The sequence below is a fragment of the Diachasma alloeum genome, unplaced genomic scaffold, assembly GCF_001412515.2.
Source record: "Diachasma alloeum isolate Michigan unplaced genomic scaffold, Dall2.0 Dall_scaffold_00210, whole genome shotgun sequence".
Classification (NCBI taxonomy): domain Eukaryota; kingdom Metazoa; phylum Arthropoda; class Insecta; order Hymenoptera; family Braconidae; genus Diachasma; species Diachasma alloeum.
In genome coordinates this window covers 1812721-1831493 of record NW_021680375.1, presented here as the reverse complement: position 1 = coordinate 1831493, position 18773 = coordinate 1812721, and the positions used below count along the sequence as shown (strand labels likewise).

The 18773-nt window shown below is 35.8% G+C and overlaps 3 protein-coding genes across 3 annotated transcripts in view; 1 reads left to right on the top strand and 2 right to left on the bottom strand.

The window, feature by feature from the left end:
* The window catches only part of LOC107036602 (spermine oxidase), a 6247-nt gene extending 872 nt beyond the window's left edge, over nt 1–5375 (bottom strand). Inside the window, exons 1-3 of the mRNA XM_015254661.1 lie at nt 5143–5375; nt 4109–4275; nt 2307–3520 (exon numbers count right to left, since the gene is read on the bottom strand). Of these exons, the coding sequence (XP_015110147.1) occupies nt 2307–3520; nt 4109–4271 (1377 nt within the window). The 5' untranslated portion in view covers nt 4272–4275; nt 5143–5375. The remainder of the gene's footprint in view (nt 1–2306; nt 3521–4108; nt 4276–5142) is intronic.
* A 3289-nt stretch (nt 5376–8664) lies between these two features.
* LOC107036588 (pescadillo homolog) lies at nt 8665–14074 on the top strand. The gene is made up of 3 exons (XM_015254637.1): nt 8665–8831; nt 10541–11282; nt 12848–14074. The coding sequence occupies exons 1-3, from the start codon at nt 8808–8810 to the stop codon at nt 13999–14001; spliced, it is 1920 nt and encodes a 639-aa protein (XP_015110123.1). The 5' UTR covers nt 8665–8807; the 3' UTR covers nt 14002–14074.
* Nucleotides 14075–15070: 996 nt separating this feature from the next.
* LOC107036670 (mucin-2) overlaps nt 15071–18773 on the bottom strand; it is a 58269-nt gene continuing 54566 nt past the window's right edge. Inside the window, exon 7 of the mRNA XM_015254782.1 lies at nt 15071–16757. Coding sequence (XP_015110268.1) covers nt 16655–16757 — 103 coding nt within the window. The 3' untranslated portion in view covers nt 15071–16654. The remainder of the gene's footprint in view (nt 16758–18773) is intronic.

Here is an 18773-nt window from a genome sequence, read left to right as displayed (position 1 = left end):
ATTTTCGTTACTGAATTCTCAATGACTTATCACTAATTTCTAGAAATCAATCACCAAATTTCAGTGAAGCTTCGGTGAATTCTGTGACATGTCTCTGAAAAGCAAAAATAATTTTTCTCTGTTTCCTTGACATTATTTTGATCATTAGAATTCAATAAAGCCCTGAAGTTATAGTATTTGATCGAAGAAGGAGTTTTTGGCGATCCTGCTGCTGCTTCATTGGAGAATATTTCATTTCCATTTTCTTCAAATATCACATCACCAATCGCAACTCCTCATCAGTAAATAAATCCTCCTCACTGCCTAATTCTTCATCACTATCAGGAATTATACGATTTGGGCTCATTTTATCTGCTTCGAAAATCACCTTTTCATTTTTCAGTCATTCCATGTATTGACTATTCGGAGGTTAGATTTCCTTCCTTGTTATTCTCTTGAATAGGTGATGCGCATGCGCGTCATGCGTTATTTCGGGTTTTAGTTGAGTGTGGGTAGGCGCTCGAAACCCGCTACTTTCCAGTTGACTATAGTCAACTGAAACCCATGCGGTTACACGCACGTATCATATAAAATTTCTATATATGATTCAAACAGTTTTGCCTTCATCAACAACATATGAGGATACAAAAACTCAATAACTTATGAGAATGGAATAAATTACGTCATTTAACCCTCGATAATTTGCTAAATGAGCGCGGCGCCACCTGTTTTCATTTTTTTTTGTTTTGGCGTGTCTCGACGCTTAAAAATTCAGAAAAAAATTAGTTCCTAGTTCAGTCCCTTTATTAAGCGTTGGCGTTGTCCATTTTTTTCTTGGGGAATTTATTTAGGTAAAAAATCTGCGGGTGGCTGTACCCGTAATTTTACGTGGATACATCTATAGTCTTCCCTTTCCTTCACTGAACATTATTCATTGTATATATTTATATAGGTATATTAGAAGAATTCGGGATTTCGCACCGTCTCGTCATGATGAGACGTTTTTTATAATCTCGATACGTTTGAATTGTTATGTACAACCAAAATACCTAAACAAACGTTCAACATATTTCATTCACAACGAAATCATGACAAATACCCTTGCGAATTTTAACATGAATCCAGAAATTTTATCAATTTCGTGCAATAATAATCAACTGTCGGTATTTTGCCAACCAGCGCTAAGGATCCCTCAAAATTGCAATTTATTTCTTTAAAAAACTAGAGAATTTTCTAGAAACATCTAAACTTTTTTAGAAAAATCTGGAATTTGCTAGAAAATTCTAGAATGTATTAGAATTCCGATAGATGGAACTATTGCCGATAAGGAACTATAAGGACTCTGTCCCTAAATGCTCCCCCCTCCCATGATGAAAATATAGACGTATCCACGCCAAGAAAAAAGAAACATCGAGGGGACAGGGAGCCTATTCTCGAGTTGAAATCGTACGTTTTCGTCAGAAGGCCCGTAAACCGCGATCTAACCGAGCGAAGCGAAAAATTGTGTTCATCAAACGGTCCAAAAGTATTTTCTGACGAATGTGATTATAGGCCTCGCCTTCGGCTCGGCCTACAAAGCCGCATTCGTCAGAAAATACTTTGTAGACCTTGTGATGAAATAGTGTATTTCGTAACGAGTGCAAAAAAGTGTTTTTTGGCGAGTGGGAGGTTTATATCGCGAGCCGAAGGCGAATGATATAATCCCACGAGCTAAAAAACATTTTTTCACGAGTTACGAACAATATTTTTCATCACAATGTGGCGGAAATTGGAGTTTTAGGCACGCGGAGCGTGCCGAAAAGTTCACTTTTCGTCACAGCGTGATGAAAATAACTATTGAGTCCATCAAGTCGCATGCGGCCCATAACGCGTAGCATGAGTCGCATGCGACCTGGGAGTCTATTCTCGAGTTGAAATCGTGCGTTCGATTTCGGTAGGTCGCATGTGACTCATGGTACGGGCGGTACGGCTTACGGGCCGCATACGACTTGTCGAAGTCGAGCGTACAATTTCAATTCGAGAATTGGCTCCCTGCTGGGGCCATATTCTCGACGTTAGTGAATAGTCCTTCGTCCACGAATCGACGTTCGTTGACGAACTGCGTATAGTAGTTGTATAGCAGATTCGTTGACGATTGCCGATTTGTGCACGAAGGAGAATTCACCAACGTCGAGAATAGAGCTCCTGGGAGTCTATTCTCGAGTCGGTGAGTGGCTGAGCGTATACGTTTGACTCGATGACGAATTTATAATTATTTTGTAAGATAACAGAATTGTATATATAAAAATCGGCCATCTTCTAAATGCGACGGAAAATAATTCTTTTACCTTTAATTTTCCTTTCCGATGAATTTCTCTCCATGCAGGACTGGCTAAACTCTTTGGAGTCACCGCAGTCTCATCACAGGTCGTCGATATATGACTATAGCTGCCCCTCACCCATTTATTCTTTCCCCATTGGGACCTCTTACATCTCTTTGGCGCTGGCAAAGTCTCTCTCTTCAGAAAAACTCTTAATAGATCGATGCAATCATTGCCGACCTCTTCTTCAGTCAAACTTTCAATCAGCTTTGCCCCCTTCCCACCCACCCAACCAATCAAAACTGCCTCATGATTCTCGAGAACATCGAAACCAGTCAAATCCCTAGTCCAAGCCGCTAATTCAGCATCAGTCGTGGACGCTTTATTGTCCTCATGCCAAATTAATTGAAATCCTTGAACTCCTGGCTTCCACCAGGCCTCCCCAAAATCCAAAAATACTTTATTTATTAGTCCAAACCCTAACGACTCAATTGCAAGGACTAAGTTAGGTGGTAACGACGGTTCAAACATCTCTTCGTGATGTTCTTTTAGGAAACCGAGGGAACAGGTCACTATTACGCAATCTGCGAGAATTTTTCTGTCTTCCAAATTCAAAACCACCGGCGCTGAATCTGTCGATGTTTTTTCGTCCCATTTAATCTTTTTGACTGGTGAATTGAGCCTCAAATTTGCTTTTTTCAAACTATTAGAGATCAATTCAACAGCAGAACTGTAACCCTGCTTGAAAATTAAATGTTCAGGACCTCCGGCGGCTCGAAACTGCCCCCAATGTTTAGCAGATAATTCTTCAAGCTTCGAACACGAATTATCAATTATTAAAAACTTATAATTCCAGTCTATAATATTTTGTTTCAAATTTCTGTTGCTACGATCTCCTTTGGACCAAATATGTCGGTCTATTTCAAGTTTCAGGTGTGACCCGATGCTTTTCGGTATTTCTTCGTGCCTAGCTTCATTGTAATGAGTATATATTTCACAATCATCAAGAATATCTCTGATTAAATAATCTATTTCTTGAATTAAGTTTTTATCCAATTGCATTCCATCATTGCGTACGTAAATTCCTTTTCCTTCTGCTGATTCTTCTTCAGAAATTAAATTGTGATTTGTGCAGAATTTAGCTAATTCACTTTCACTTCCGTGGAGGAATTGTGCTCCTTCTTCTATCCAATTGTCGTTCCAGTAGATTGATTTTATCCTTCCTCCCACGTAATCTTGTGCTAAAGAATTCAAGCATTTGCAGAATGAACATATAGAGGGCAGAAACTAGATCGACAATGTCAATACATTATTTTATTTCTTTAATTCAATTCAATAATTCTTCAATTACCGTCATACCACGAGACAAGACGAGAAACTACATCTTCTCGTCTCGTCTCCTTGTTAGGAAACCATTCTCTCGTCTCGTATCGAAATGCGAGAGCAATTTCTTCTCTTGTCTTGTCGAGAATTGAGAGATTCTCTAGTCTCGTCTCGTCTTGTCTCGCCTTATCTCGTCTCTATAATCCAATTTGCTCGAAAAAAAATACACAGAGGACAGAGAGGGGCATGCTCTCTCGACTCACGTCTCGCCAGTCGTTTCTCTTGTTCTCGAGCGACTTTTCTCGTCTCATTTCTGTCATTGTCTCGAATGACTCTCCTCGTCTTGTCTCGTCATGTCTCTCGTCTCGTTTGTCTCATCTCGTCTGGTTTCTCTCGCGTCGCGCGGCATCACTATTCAATTGATCAATACAGATTTTTTTTCGACTGAATCTACTACAAACGCAGGTTTTTAAAATTCGGAAAAAAACCATCTATCTCGAATTTACCTTCGAGCAAAATATACTCATGAAACTGATGATCCTCCAGTGCTTTAGCTGCTGCTAAACCTGCAATACCTGCGCCCACGATTACTATTCTAGTCCTCTCGACTTTTGTTCCTCCCATTTCCTGCGATTCACTTTTCATCGATCCGTCCGAGCTGTTATCCATCTGTCTGAATGAAACGGTCTCTGAGGTGTACGTTTTACGTTTTATTCTACCCAATTAGTTTCTTCATTTTTTAGAAATTATAGAATGGTCGGAAAGCAGATGCATCAGATAAGAAGTCACTTTGTCTAAAATTTTATCATTATAACTCAACTCCTTCATAAGATATATGCAATTTCATAATTTTTCGGTGGATAGTGATCTCTGGTCTCGAGGTGGATGGAATCACAATTTAACAGAGCATTTTTCATAGGAAAAATTCCCTATTCGTCTCGCAGTTTTTCCCCGATATAGGGTGAAAAAGTACGGAAAATCTAATTCGCTTCACGATTACTTGACTTAATCGGTAATTTTTCTCCAAGTTTCTTCTCCGTATACTAAAGTTTCGCGATTTTCTTTCCATTCCGAGATATTCATCGAAATCGGACTTCCGGATGAAGCTGATTTGAGCTGTTTTACCTCTTCACTACTGAAATTCTAATTTTTTTTAGGCAAGATAAGTATTATTGTAAGTTCTGTATACATATCTAACAACCATCACGATTAAATTCCTTGGCACCCGACTGAAAAAAATTTTAATTTGCAATTGTCACGTTTTCCCGCGAGATATTCTCTATTAAAGATTTTTTTCTGTAAATTTGAGGGTCACATACTACATCTACAAATTATTAATTTCTATCTGCACAAAAGTTTCTATAATTCCCTACCATTATATAATTTCCTCTAAAATCATAAACTCAAGGTCTAAATTGACCACAAACTTTCGTTCTTCAATCGCCCCACTTTCAAATTTCTTCGAGTGCCCATTACCGATAGACCCGCCAACAAACTTACTAGAGAAATGTTTAGATATTGAATAGAAACGAATACTAACCTCAATGGTTGTCTTGTAAGAGTTTGTATATAATTCTTATCAATCTTATCACACCCACACACACACACACTTATAAAATACCCCAGTTGTGCTGAGTACAATTACACACTGCAGTTGATTTTTTTCGTTTACGAAAATGCGCAGTGCTTCAACGGCTAAAATGGTAGTTCAAAATAATAGAATACATCTGGACTTATTTTCACTTGATCTAAGCACACCGCAGCAGTTGTGAGTGTCTGGTTAGTCACAACTACTACGACCTCTACGATGTCTTTGAACTTTTCGGCTTTGGTTCCATCCCCTCCATTCGGAGTTCGGTCGCTTTCCTCCTATTCTTCATGTATTCAACAATTCCATTCATAAAAGCAGTGACGTCGCCCGAAGGGATAACGATCGGATTAGCAATCACGTTAGCCAGCAAGCCAACGAAGAAAAAGAAGAAGCAGAAGAAGAAGAAGAGGAAGAAAAAAGTCTCATTGTTTCTGTGATCGCTGGAATACGTCATCGTCTGTAGGTCAAGTATGAACTACCAGTCTAGGATAAGAAGAATTTTGCCTCCTAGTTCTGTGTATGGCACTCATGTCATCTTGCGCAGACACGTGTGGCGACATTTTTCTACGTAAAGGCCACCATACAAGGACGTACGGGGTACGCGGACCAGCCGAAATTGAGCCTCCAAGAGACCAAGTTCGCCTGTGTGTGGAGGGTCACGGATCAGGTCCGGCAGACCGGGTCCGTGGTGCGTGGTCTTTCAAGACGGCTTGAAAACCGGGTCCGTCGCGTACCAAAATTGCCCTCAAGTTCGTCCGTGTATGGTGACAACGGACCCGGTACGTGGACCGGGAGCATTTGCGCATACGCTATCCCCAAAGAAAAAATGAATAGAATCTATTTTCCTTTAATAATATTCTTGTTTTTATAATAAAGTAATATTAAATAATTCGTCAAATATATTCATCATTCCCCTTGATCCAAATTATGAATTCATTGATTAGAAATTGAATCATTTTGCACGCGACAAAGAGTAATTCCTAATTTCTATGGAATAGATCTTGGATAGGATTCTTATAGAGAATTCATGCAGAATAAGGGAATTATTGGTTTCCCCTGAATAAAATATTTTCATTGAAATACATATATGGAATTATCCATTTACAGTGAGAATATTGTTGAAATGCATACGAAATATTAAAATGAAGACTTTTATTTCATCTTTCATCATTTTTCATCATTTTTTAAGTAAAACCAAAAATATTCGATGATCGGAATCCTCTTAATCGAAGAGATTCATCGCGGAATTGTTTAAAATCATATGAAGGTATAAATATCGCAGACATTCTGGTCGTTCCGTGTATGGGGGTGTACAAACCACAGACCGTGTCCGCACGGACCGGGTCTGCATACCCCGTACGTCCGTGTATGGTGGCCTTAATATCTATCTAATCTCAGCGGAGCAACGAACGACTGACAACGACGTCGTCATAGTACAATTAAGGAAATTTCCTGACAGAAACAAGTCTATTCTTTACAATATTAAAACAAATCCACATATCGAGAAAGTTGTTCAAAAATATCTCGGACTCTGCCGGAGATAGAGACATTCTCATTCCCATCTTTTTTCTTAAAGCAATACGAGATATAGAAGATAGGTCTGACAGGAAATTTTTCTTCCTCACTTTCATTCCGAGTTATTTGAAAGACGAAAACCAATTTTCTTGGAAAAAATGATTTTGCTTCCGAATCGAAGCATTGTATTCCTCAAATCCGAAATTTCCAGTTTTTTGTGGTAGGATAACTACGTTTGTTCTCAGGCAATAGTCTGAAGTTACATCGCCACGTGGGATTTCAACTGCCAGATTTAAGGATTAAAATACTTCAGACGAATTTGCACACTGGCAGAGAATATGTACCGAAATTAATGAAATGTTTTGATAAATAAAAGCAATTTTACTGAAAAAATGCGGAATTTATCATGAATTGTTTACTGCTTTCGATTAAAACTGTCCTACCCCATTTAGAACTACAAGATCTATCGCTCTCGCGCGCGCTGATCTATTCATTTGTTGAAATGAAGAAATGGAATTCGTTGAATTTCATTTTCTCATGAATACCTTATAAATATTGATAATGAATCAAAGAGAATTCGACTAATGATTGAAGTGAATAGCGAAGTAGAGTAAAAGAATCTATAAAGAATTTTTCATTTTCAATTAATTATCTTCAATTTTTTTAAATAATCGGTCCCCATAAAAGGACAGAATTTATTAATTTCACCGATAATATATATACATGTGAAATATATATATATATATATATATATATATATATATATATATATGACGTGAAAAAAGTGCCGATGTCTTCTCTGAATAATTGTCCAATGCTCTGGGTAACTGCCGAAATCAAGACAACTTCCGTTTTTTAAATCCTCTGGCCAATGATTGAAGAGGCAGCTTCAAATCCAGACGTTCTTCTTTTTTCTTCTCTCTTCTTCTTTCGTTTCAAAGTTCAATATCAATTAGACAATACAAATGAAAAATGGATAACAATGTGTATGAAAAAGACCATCACAATTTTAAATCTCATCTCTCTATATAAATTTTAAAAAAGGCAAAAAATTCAGGGGACGCTCAAATTCAGGGGACGCTGGGTGCCTATACGGGGGTTCCTATATGGGGAGGTGCCTGTATTTATAAGGGATGTCTATATGAGGGGGTGGTCATAAAGGGGATATCGATATTTATGGAGGATTACTATATTAGGGGGTGCTCATATGGAAGATGTTTATGGGTACGGTCACACCGCTGCGGTCACACGGCCGGGGGGGGGGGCGAAGCCCCCCCCGGGTTAGCGAGCGGAGCGAGCAGGGGGCGAAGCCCCCTCGTAGTTTAATATTATTTTTAACCAGAAATTTATCAACTATTTTCATGATTTCTAGCTTGTTTTCGACAAATATCTTCTGCATATTATCCACAGGTCCTACTTGAAATTTCCCCGTTAACTCTAAAGCCATTTCCTGTCTACCTGAACTATATAAGTTACATTCCCATAATACATGATCTAGATTCATATAGTTTGAACCACGAGGACAACTTGCCTGCATTGTGATATTCTTTCTAAAAAAATGACCGTTTAATAATGTATGGTTTGACTTTATTCTATTACAGCTGGTAATAAAATTCCTCGCCAAAGTTTCTTTCAATTTGGAGAACCATTGATTATTATAAGTAAAATCTTTACAGAATGTAAAATAATCCTTAGCCATAGAATTATCTCCTTTTGCCATAGAATTATCACCTATTTTACACGAGTGAAACACGGATAATAATTATTCTCCTGTCACTCTTTGTGACAAGGTCGTTGTCCTCTGGCGTCATCTATTAGTTGCGTGCTCTATTGGATACACACATCATATCGATCATTCAGAACCCGACTTATCGACGGAGCACAGCAGACGAAAGCTATTTTAGAGATCCACATTTCACACTACTGTGTGGCACATGCATGTAGTTCGTGGTGCTATCCAGTGTCGCACAGTCGTGCACGTGTTGATGTTTATTTCGTATTTATTCTCTCGCTCAATTTAGTATCGAGTAATTTAAATATTCATATGGATTTATTTTGAAACATAATCTGAGAATTATTGATACAGCAGAAACATCAAGATGGTTGCAATCGGGAAGAAGAAGGTAAGACATGAATAGTTTTTCATTAATATTTTTTTTGGGTTATGTTTCACTTGACTACATGTGTTTTCCACTCAAATTCGATCAAAAAATGAAAAGCCGGGTATACGATTGCAGAATGAAAGCTAATGATTGTTTCGTGAATTATATTGCTCAAATTTTATGAATATTTACAAATATTGATTGAATATTTGTGGATTGTAGTCGTTCCTTTAAGAAGCTTTCAAAACTGCCGTTACAACCGGAATAAATTTTTTCTAAGTACTGTTTTACACCGTTAGCTTTCGAATTAATTGTTGTGATAATTCATATATGGCAATGAACAATATTAATGAATTTAAATACAGTGAAATTCTAGCCAAACTCTTCATTTTTGTCAGATAAAAATGTAGAAGACCTTCGAAATTCACTCAACAATTCTAATTTTCAATCTGAATTTCACCCATCATTCTATCTTGACAAAATCCAATTATTATCTAATTCAGTAGAATAATTTTGTCCGTAAATTTCGCCGTAAATTTCGTAGGTAAATTGCACAAATTTATTTTATAACAGTCAACAGTCAGGTGTTGAAATAAGATAATTCAATTTCTTAATATTCTCTTTCTCAATATTCTCTTGTATTTTTTCGTGTCATAGAACTATCATCCATTGAAATGTCATCGAAATTTTCGCATACTATTTCGTTCTGTTAAGTGATTCTACATTCAGACCCTCTCAAGACTCGAATTCATTTTCAAATATTCTGATAGAATCAAGATTGTATTGATATCAATTTCTTGAGTCATGATTAATTCCATTTTGATAAAAAAATTTTGACTGGTCGTTGAAAGATAGATTTTTGGAAAAATATTAATTTTTCGAATCTTTGCAAAAACTTAATTTTAATTGCTGTCAATGAATAGAGCTTATTAAAGTTTATATTCATGACAAAATTTATGAAATTCCATAGATCCCTTATAAAAAAATTTCGAAAAAAGTGAAAAAAAACCACATGTATACATACATACAGACACCATCCATAAATCGTACATTCAGACTTTTTAAATCATATTTAGTTACCCTAACACAAAAAATTGGAAACTTAAATTTGAACGAGTACAAAGTTTCCTTTTAGAAGCAAAAAGTATAGAATTTGCTCAATTGGTTATCGAGAGAATCGCAAAGAAATCAATCACATACACACATATACATATGGTCATGATGTAAAAACATTTTCTGATTTCTTAGCCCAAAAATAGTTATCATCCACTTTTGAAAAATCCAGTGTAATGATTTTTGAAGCCTCCATTTCGCTTATCGAGTAATGTAATATGATGTCTATGCATATTTTTTATGTACTGTAATCTTTTGTTTACAATAATTGTAAAAAAAGAGAAATTAATTTCTTACTGTAATAAAAAAAATATAGTTCTGTACAATAAAGAAGAATGCAAAAAGTAGAAGAGGAACGAAGAAGAGGATGAAGAGGATTATGACGATTCCGAATAAATTAGTCAATAATTAAATTCTCATTGTGAAAAACTTTGTTGAAACCATTCATTTTTCCTCCATTATTATTGAGATAAAATCAATGAAAGTGAGAAACGTTAATGTTTTACTATTCTGGCATCCATGGAAAACAATACAAAAATATAATTCCATTCGGAAGCAAAGATGATTAAAGGTAAAGATAACCTTTCGAACTAACATTAAAAATTATTCATTTTCAGTATCAAACAGGAGAGGGTGCGCAATTCATGACCCGTAAAGCAGCCCTGAAAAAGCTCCAACTGTCTCTCAGTGAATTCCGAAAACTGTGTATATTAAAAGGAATATATCCGAGGGAGCCAAGAAATCGGAAGCGTGCCCAGAAGGGAAAGAGTGGTATAAAAACACTGTACCACGTCAAGGACATTCAGTTCCTGTTGCACGAGCCAATAGTATGGAAACTGCGAGACTACAAAATATTCAACCGAAAGGTCGGGAGAGCGAAGGCGATGAAGGACTTTTCAGCAATGAAGAGATATCTGAATAATCACCCTACCCTGAAGCTCGATCACATCGTCAAGGAGCGATATCCAACGTTCATTGACGCCTTGAGGGATCTGGATGACTGTCTGACACTTTCTTATCTATTCAGCACATTCCCATCGATGGCACACGTCCCCAGGGATCAATCAGCGCTGTGCAGAAGGCTCACCATCGAGTTTATGCACGCCTGCATTGTGGGAAAATACCTGAGGAAGGTTTTCGTCTCCATCAAGGGGTACTACTACCAAGCGGAGATCAAGGGGCAGACCATCACCTGGATCACCCCTCATCATTTCTCGTTCGAACCTCAGTCGAAGAATGAAGTTGATTTCCGAGTCATGTCGACATTTGTTGAATTTTATATTACGATGTTGGGATTTGTCAACTTCAGGCTCTATCATCAGTTGAACCTACATTATCCACCCAAGTTTAATTCGTATGGTGAGTGAATTGTTAGAGATTTCTGGGGGTTAATTTTTCCAAAGTAATGAATACTCTCAACTCAAATTTTCAAATTCGATTTTTTTTTAGGGTATATGTGTACTCTTTTGGGTTATAGTCTCTTCCCTTTCCGGAATATTTATTGGTATTCAGGCTCTTTTTATTTTAGATAAAAGATAGTTAGATCGCTAACTATTTTTTAAGAATAGCGATCTCACAACATTCAAACCCACATTTATTCGAGTTAATTCAATTACAAAAAAACGAAACTCCAGTGATCGGTATTCTTTCACCAAATCATTGCATTTTTTCCTCGTTTTGTCAGGAAAGTTTCAGGTTTTGATTACAATTTATCAAAGAAATTTTTTTTCAATATTTTGCGTAAGAGCACATGGTAATTTGTTTATCAATTTTCTCGTTAATGTACTTCTTTACTAGTTCAAAATTTCACTGAATTTTTATGCGCATTGAGGATATCCAAGTATCTTTTACAGCTTGGTACAGACCACACTATAAATTCAACTATTTTCAATCGTGAAATTTGTCAATTAAATTGCATGAGAAACATTTCAAAAAAATTATGAATATTCATCGTCATTCACATTACGTTTTGCACTGAATTATTATTTTTTTAAACATTTGTTATTTATAAATGAATAATTGAAATTGTTTAAAATTTCGGAAATCTTATTTTTGCTTCCGCATGGAGTCGTTCAAATTTAAGTTTTGGATGTTTTGTGTAATGTCAACCGATTATGGTAAAGTTTTCCTTCAATTGTTTGCTAATGAATGTTTATTGATCGCCATTCATTAAAATTTAATTCATCGATTAGTTTTTTCAACTTTTGAATTTTTTCGAAAATCGGTTGTCCCATGGTAACTAAAAAAATTTTCTGACTTGATTGAATGATTGCTTAAAAAAATTAGTTTGGATGTTATTTTGACCGAGTTCGAAGATGAAGACGATAGCAATAAACATTATTTTGATTTCTTCGAAAATTAGCAAAAATTTTATATTTTTTGAAAATCAGAATTCCGAAGATATCTTTGAATATCATGCTTCAAATGAATTCAATCACAGCTTAAAATGCTTGTTTTAATGCCATTAAGTCAAAGTTAAAAGATTACGATAGCTATATTGGTTGATTTTATTATTATAATGATTGTTGAAAATTTCGAATTTTTCATGAATGTCCCTAAAAGTGAGCTTTTTGATGGTTTCTTCAAATATGATGTTTCAAATTCATTCAAGTATTCATAAATAAAATGTTTCTATTAACATTTAATCGAAGAGTTGAGGGGAGAAGTAGAACTGTAAAAAAGACAATCGGCTGTATAGAAGACAGCGATAATAAGATTAATGATAATGATAATATTCAGCTAAGTTGAAAATCTCACAAAATTAGTTAAATCTTATTCAATTCAATAAAATGAGATAAACAACAAATTATCCATGATAGAAGGAAATTACGTGCAAAATAGCCATTCGGAAGCATATTGCTAATTTATTATCAAAAATAACAAAACTATATGCAATACAAGAGCAATTTCCCCCTTGTCCTCAGGTAATGACGAGAAATCACTTGTCGACGAGGAAGCCTACGTATCCGAGCGTATAGGCGCTCTGAACATCCCCCTGATCCGCCTGGACCCAACGACCCAAGCCGCTGAGGAAGAAGACGTTGATCTCGACAACTTCTCCACCGAGACCGACGAGACAAAGCTCGAGGAGGCGCGTGTGGAGGCAGAAAAGCTCAAAAAGCTGAAAACCCTCTTCAAAGGCAAGAAATTCTTCCTGAATCGCGAGGTGCCACGTGAGCCACTGGTCTTTGTGATCAGATGTTTCGGCGGGGAGGTCTCCTGGGACAAGCTCTCCTTCGTGGGTGCAACATTTGACGAGAACGACGAGTCCATTACTCATCATATCGTCGACAGACCCAGGATGGACAAACAGTACATCTCGAGGTACTACGTTCAGCCCCAATGGGTCTTTGACTCTGTGAATGCTAGGGAACTTCTTCCAGTCGAGAATTACCTCATGGGGGCAGTGTTGCCCCCTCATTTGTCACCTTTCCACAATGCTCAGTTGGATCAGGTCTACATGCCTCCGGAGGAACGGGCCCTCATCGATCCTTCGTTCAAGTTGAATGTTGGAGGCGATGAACAGTCTGAAGACGAAGAAGAGGGTCAGGAAGAGAATGACGACGAGGGTGGGGAGGATGAGGAGGAGGAGGAGATCATCGAAGCAACTGATGAAGACGAGGAGACAGAAGATGATGAGGATGAGGAAGATGTTGAGGATGATGAAGAGCAAAAGGTTCAACCCAAGAAGGACACAAACCAACAGAGGAAAAAGGGAGGGCAGAAGCAGATGGCGAATGACGAGGAAGATAATGAGGATGATAAGGACCAGGTAAAGAATACTAAGAACGACAGAGAGCGGGAGAGATTGGCTAAGATGAAAGCGATGAAAGTCAAACCTGGTGCAGTCCTCCAGGAAGACCCTTGGGCCAAGGCGAAACAGGAGAAGCAGGAGTTTCGACTTCGCGAGAAAATGATTAAGAAGAAGCACAGGAAGTTGTATAAGAGCATGATGAAGGGACGTGAGGACAGGGCTAAGGACATTTGGTTGTTGAGGAAGAAGAGGAGGATCCATGAGGAGGGAGAGAAGGAGAAGAGGAAGGACGAGAGAAAAACGAAAAAAATCAAATCTGCTTAATAAACATTTTATTTTTTTATTATTAGTTGATTCGAGAGAAAGTAGGTGAATAAATGGAAAATAATGAACACAATTTGTATTGTATTTTTTTAATTTTCATGTTTTGACAGTTGTGAATCACAGGTGGATTCAACGAGAGGAATATCAGGTGAAATATAAGTACATATTTTTTATTGTTATTTTACATCGTTTCGATCGGTTGAGTATATTGCGATGATGATCAAAAGACTTTAAAATGCTGAGAGCTCACCATTCTACCCGACCGGGATTTGAACTCGAAACCTTGCGCACGTGAGGCAACGATCTTACCCACTGCGACAGACTTGAAATATTTAATTGAAATACTAAATAAAAAAATATTTTAAAAATTGAAAGAGCTATCGACTTTCTCATTTGACGTATTGTAAATAAGGAATGTTGTAAATGAGAAAAAGCACAGGAAAATGTGCATGAAGAGGGAGAGAAGGAAAAGAAGAAAGAAGAGAGAAAAACAAGGAAACTGAAATCAGCTTAATAAACGTTTCATTCCTTCATTATTAATTAATTCGAGAAAAAATACCTGAATAAATTGGAAACAACGAACATAATTTGAATCATGTATTTTTTTATTTTCATTTTTTTGACAGTTGTGAATCACAGGTGGATTCAAGCAGAGGAATATCACTTGAAATATTTAATTGAAATATTATAAAAAATATATTAAAAAATTGACCAAGCTATTGACTTTCCCCTTTGACGCATTGTATTCCTTCTAATCTCATAAAGGTATAGTTTTTTTTCTTCATTCGTTTGTCGCTTAATTATCGGTTGAGATTACAATGGTATAAAGAATCATATAAATGTAAAGATCCTTGAGCCAATGCGAAGCAGAAGAAGCAGGAATTTCGACTTCGTGAGGAAATGATTAGGAAGCACAGGAAGTTGTACATGAAGAGGGACAGAAGGAGAAGAAGACGGAAGAGAGAAAAACGAAGAAACTGAAATCAGCTTAATAAACGTTTCATTTCTCCATTAATAATTAATTAGAGAGAAAATGGATAAATAAATTGAAAAAAATGAACACAATTTGTATCATGTATTTTTTTTATTTTCATTTTTTTGACAGTTGTGAATCACAGGTGGATTCAAGGAGAGGAATATCACTTAAAATATTTAATTGAAATATTAAAAAAAATATTTAAAAAATTGAAAAAGCTATCGACTTTCTCATTTGACGCATTGTATTCCTTCTAATCTCATAAAGGTATAGGTTTTTTTTTCCTTCATTCGTTTATCGCTTAATTATCGGTTGAGATTACAATGGTATAAAGAATCGTATAAATGTATAATAATATTTATATTTCTATATATTTATATTTAATGACGCCAGCTCGCCGGAGAAGCGATTTTTCATTTTTATCAATTTTTTTTCACATTTTTTTATTTACTTTTTATTCCCCAAAAAAAATTATAAAACGGTCCTCCGTGCGAGCCGAAAGTTTGAGCTTTTTTTTGAGTTGCGCGTTCTTTCACATTTGTTTTATTTCTTCTCACACATTTGAGTAGTTGTATTTTTAATCACTTGAATCGTGACGTGAATGTTCATTTCTTGTATAAAAACTTTTCAAGCTGAATTATCACTGGTAATGACGATAAATGCTGAGGAAATTAAATTTCGGAGCTATAAAATTTTTTTTCACTTGAAAAAAAAAACCATAAAAATGGAAATCATTATCATCAATGATAATTGAGCTGTTTCGGGGCCACGATTTGTGCCAGATACCTATTGCAATACTTCAAGAGCCTTTCAAAGTGTTCATGAGGAAAAAAAAAATTATGAAGTAAAAAAAAATTAATTAATAACTAGGAAAGACTCTCAAGGTGCACTAAAATGGCAATTAAAATAAATGTGAACTCTTGAAGATTCACGTTACTGACACAGATCGTGGTCCAGGGGACTATCTAAACAACTCTAATTCTCCAATTCTCCTTCAAATCTCTTCATCATTGAATTATTATTTTTAATCGTGACGAAATCGATGAGAGCGCTGGCAGAAATGCTTGATATGCCATTGATTCGAAATCAGTCGTTAGTATTTTGCTTTTATTCCCTCACCCATTTTAATCGATTCATACAGCATCCATGGGATGTCGATGAATCTGAGCATTGGGTTTATGTTATTCCCTGTGGTGTCCTGAACACCCTAGGGCACTGACGAAGGCACAGTTCACAAGTCTTCCTAGGTTCTTCTATTTAAATAAATTCGCCTCCCTCATCGTCCTTTAATGCAGCATTTTGGCACCAGGAAACGCGCTTATTCTTCATTCATCGTTCATCATCCCTCTGTATCTATCTCCTAATATAATATTTATATATAAATGTTAAACGTTTACGCTTTGAACCACTCACTCCGGTACTGGAAACAAAAAAAATAAAAAAAAGATTGCACACTGTTTAAATTGTCTGTGTTCGGCGTCTCGTCGCGAATTACGTCAATCATTTTGAAATTTTTTTCATTCGTTCAGATTCACTTTTATACACACGCTAGGCATATTCACGTAACATTCATTCTCATTTTTTTCGTCTCTATGAAGTAATTTTTCGATTTTTTAAAATGATTTTTGAAGAGGAGAGTTATTCATCGCGACTTTAGTCGAGGTATTGTTGATTGGCTCATCTCCTCCTCTTGGCTGTTGCTGCGGCAATCATTTGCCGTAAGAGCGGCTCCGGCGTACAGACGCGTGGATCACAATTCATATTACCGTCGCTTCCGCATCTGCAAGTAATTCAGAGTCAACAATTAGTGTACATATTTCGTTGGCAAGAAAAATGTAATTATATTTCGAAATGTCACTCCGATTTTTTTCCTCCGGCAATTATTTTTCCTTCTGGATGGAGGCATTGTAATTGTTCAAATTTAAGTTTCGGATTCTTTGTGTTAGGGTGAACAGTCCCATTGCGGAACCTCTCTGGAATTAATGGAACACTTGAATATTTTTCCAGATTTCCCGAATATTTACCTATCTATCGAAAGGATTTTTTTTAATCAAGTCGATATTTCTATCCATGACATAAGAACATATTTGGTGGTCTTTCTGCTGTTTCCTGCTCAATAATGGAAATAAACCCTGCCAGTAGTCATTTTCAGTTATTTTGCGACAGATGAGTAGTTAAATGTGACAGGTGTGACCGTTAATGTGCCGAACAAAGTTACTTGGGTTAATAATCATCAAATGTAAGTCCAGACTAATATTGATCCTAAGAGCTTCATTTTTTCATATTTTTGTATTAATTTTATCCGAAAGTTCTTATTTCTACGAATATATGGATGTTCCGCCATTTGGGTCGGGTTTTCATGGCATTTCCAATCGACGGAACACTGATGTTTTCGTTTGGAACCTGCCGGAGTGGTTCAGTCAAAAGTATATAAATAATTGATAAGTTGAAAATATAATTACATTTATGTTTCTATTCCTTGTTAAATTATTCTGATAAATTCATATACGAAAAAAGTCGAGTTATGTGTTCATGTGATCGACATTACTCATTTTTACGTTTGTTCACAAGTAAGAGTGTCTTTGCATAATACAATTCGCATCATAATTCCAATTTTCAATTATAATCTGAACTTGTTGACGTTTTTCTATAAAAATATCCTTGTTACTTCGGGTTCCTAAAATTTCACTGTCTCACAAAGTTCTAATGTTCCGTCATTGGGCGCACGATGTTCCATGTTTGGCAAAAGTGTTCCATAATCGGTCTTTTGGACTTGAACATAATTTTTCATTTTTCCCGATTATTTAGCATTACATAATGTGTTTTTCTTTTTTTTTTCCTGAAAACCACTGAATTTGGAATCGAGGACTATTTTTCTATATATTTTTAAACACATAATTTTTTTTATTTTTAAACAATTGTCTGAATCTCCGAGGAGTCTTGAGTGTTTCATAATCAAACTGTTCACCTTACATCAATTTATTATGAACCAAAAAGTCCGAATTGAATCTTTTTTTTTCAAAATGTAGGTGTTGTTGAGCCGCATCCATCGACATCAATTAAAATTTCATCCGTATATTAGATTTGTAGATTTCTCTATTTTTAAAAAATCGGTTGTACCACCAGAACTAAAAAAAGATGTTCTTAATTCATTGAATGATGACTTAAAAAAATTCTTGGGATGTCTCTTCGACCGAGTTTGAAGATGAAGGCGATAATTTTAATCGTTGTTTTGATTTTTATGAGGATTTTTGTAAATTTAGTGATTTTTGTAAATTGCTCTGAAACTGAACTTTCCGATCGTGTCAATTGTTAAACTATTGATTATATACTGTAGGAGCACATGATGTAAGCTAATTTCTTATCAAAAAACTATACTATATTGCTATAAAAGCATGGCTAGCCATATCCATGAATCATAATTACTGTTAAATTATTAAATTATCAATTAGTTAATATGACTTTTAAATTTTAATTATTGAAGTAATCACCAATTTAAATAGTCAAATTTGGAATCATTCATTAAACAGTAATTAAGTTAGGACGATTGAAGATTATTTGGATGATCGGAAATCCCTTATAAGAAATTTGTCATCATCGTCTTAATAAAAAATTTATAGTTCCACATTTTTAAATATTTAATTCATCATCAATTGGAAATTTAGATTATCAATTATTTTACTATTTCTAAATTTCGATTAGTATATTCAAACCTTGATTAATGTAAGTCGGAAATTCTTTTAGTATTGACAAATCGGAATCGGATCTTACGATAGTTTATCGTGAAACCAATTAA

What these genes read in the sequence shown, in the direction of transcription:
- LOC107036588 (XM_015254637.1), top strand. Translation starts at nt 8,808, where the DNA reads ATGGTTGCAATCGGGAAGAAGAAG. An exon ending in TTGCAATCGGGAAGAAGAAG is followed by an intron (nt 8,832 to 10,540) that starts GTAAGACATGAA and finishes ATTCATTTTCAG; the next exon opens with TATCAAACAGGAGAGGGTGC. An exon ending in ACCCAAGTTTAATTCGTATG is followed by an intron (nt 11,283 to 12,847) that starts GTGAGTGAATTG and finishes CCTTGTCCTCAG; the next exon opens with GTAATGACGAGAAATCACTT.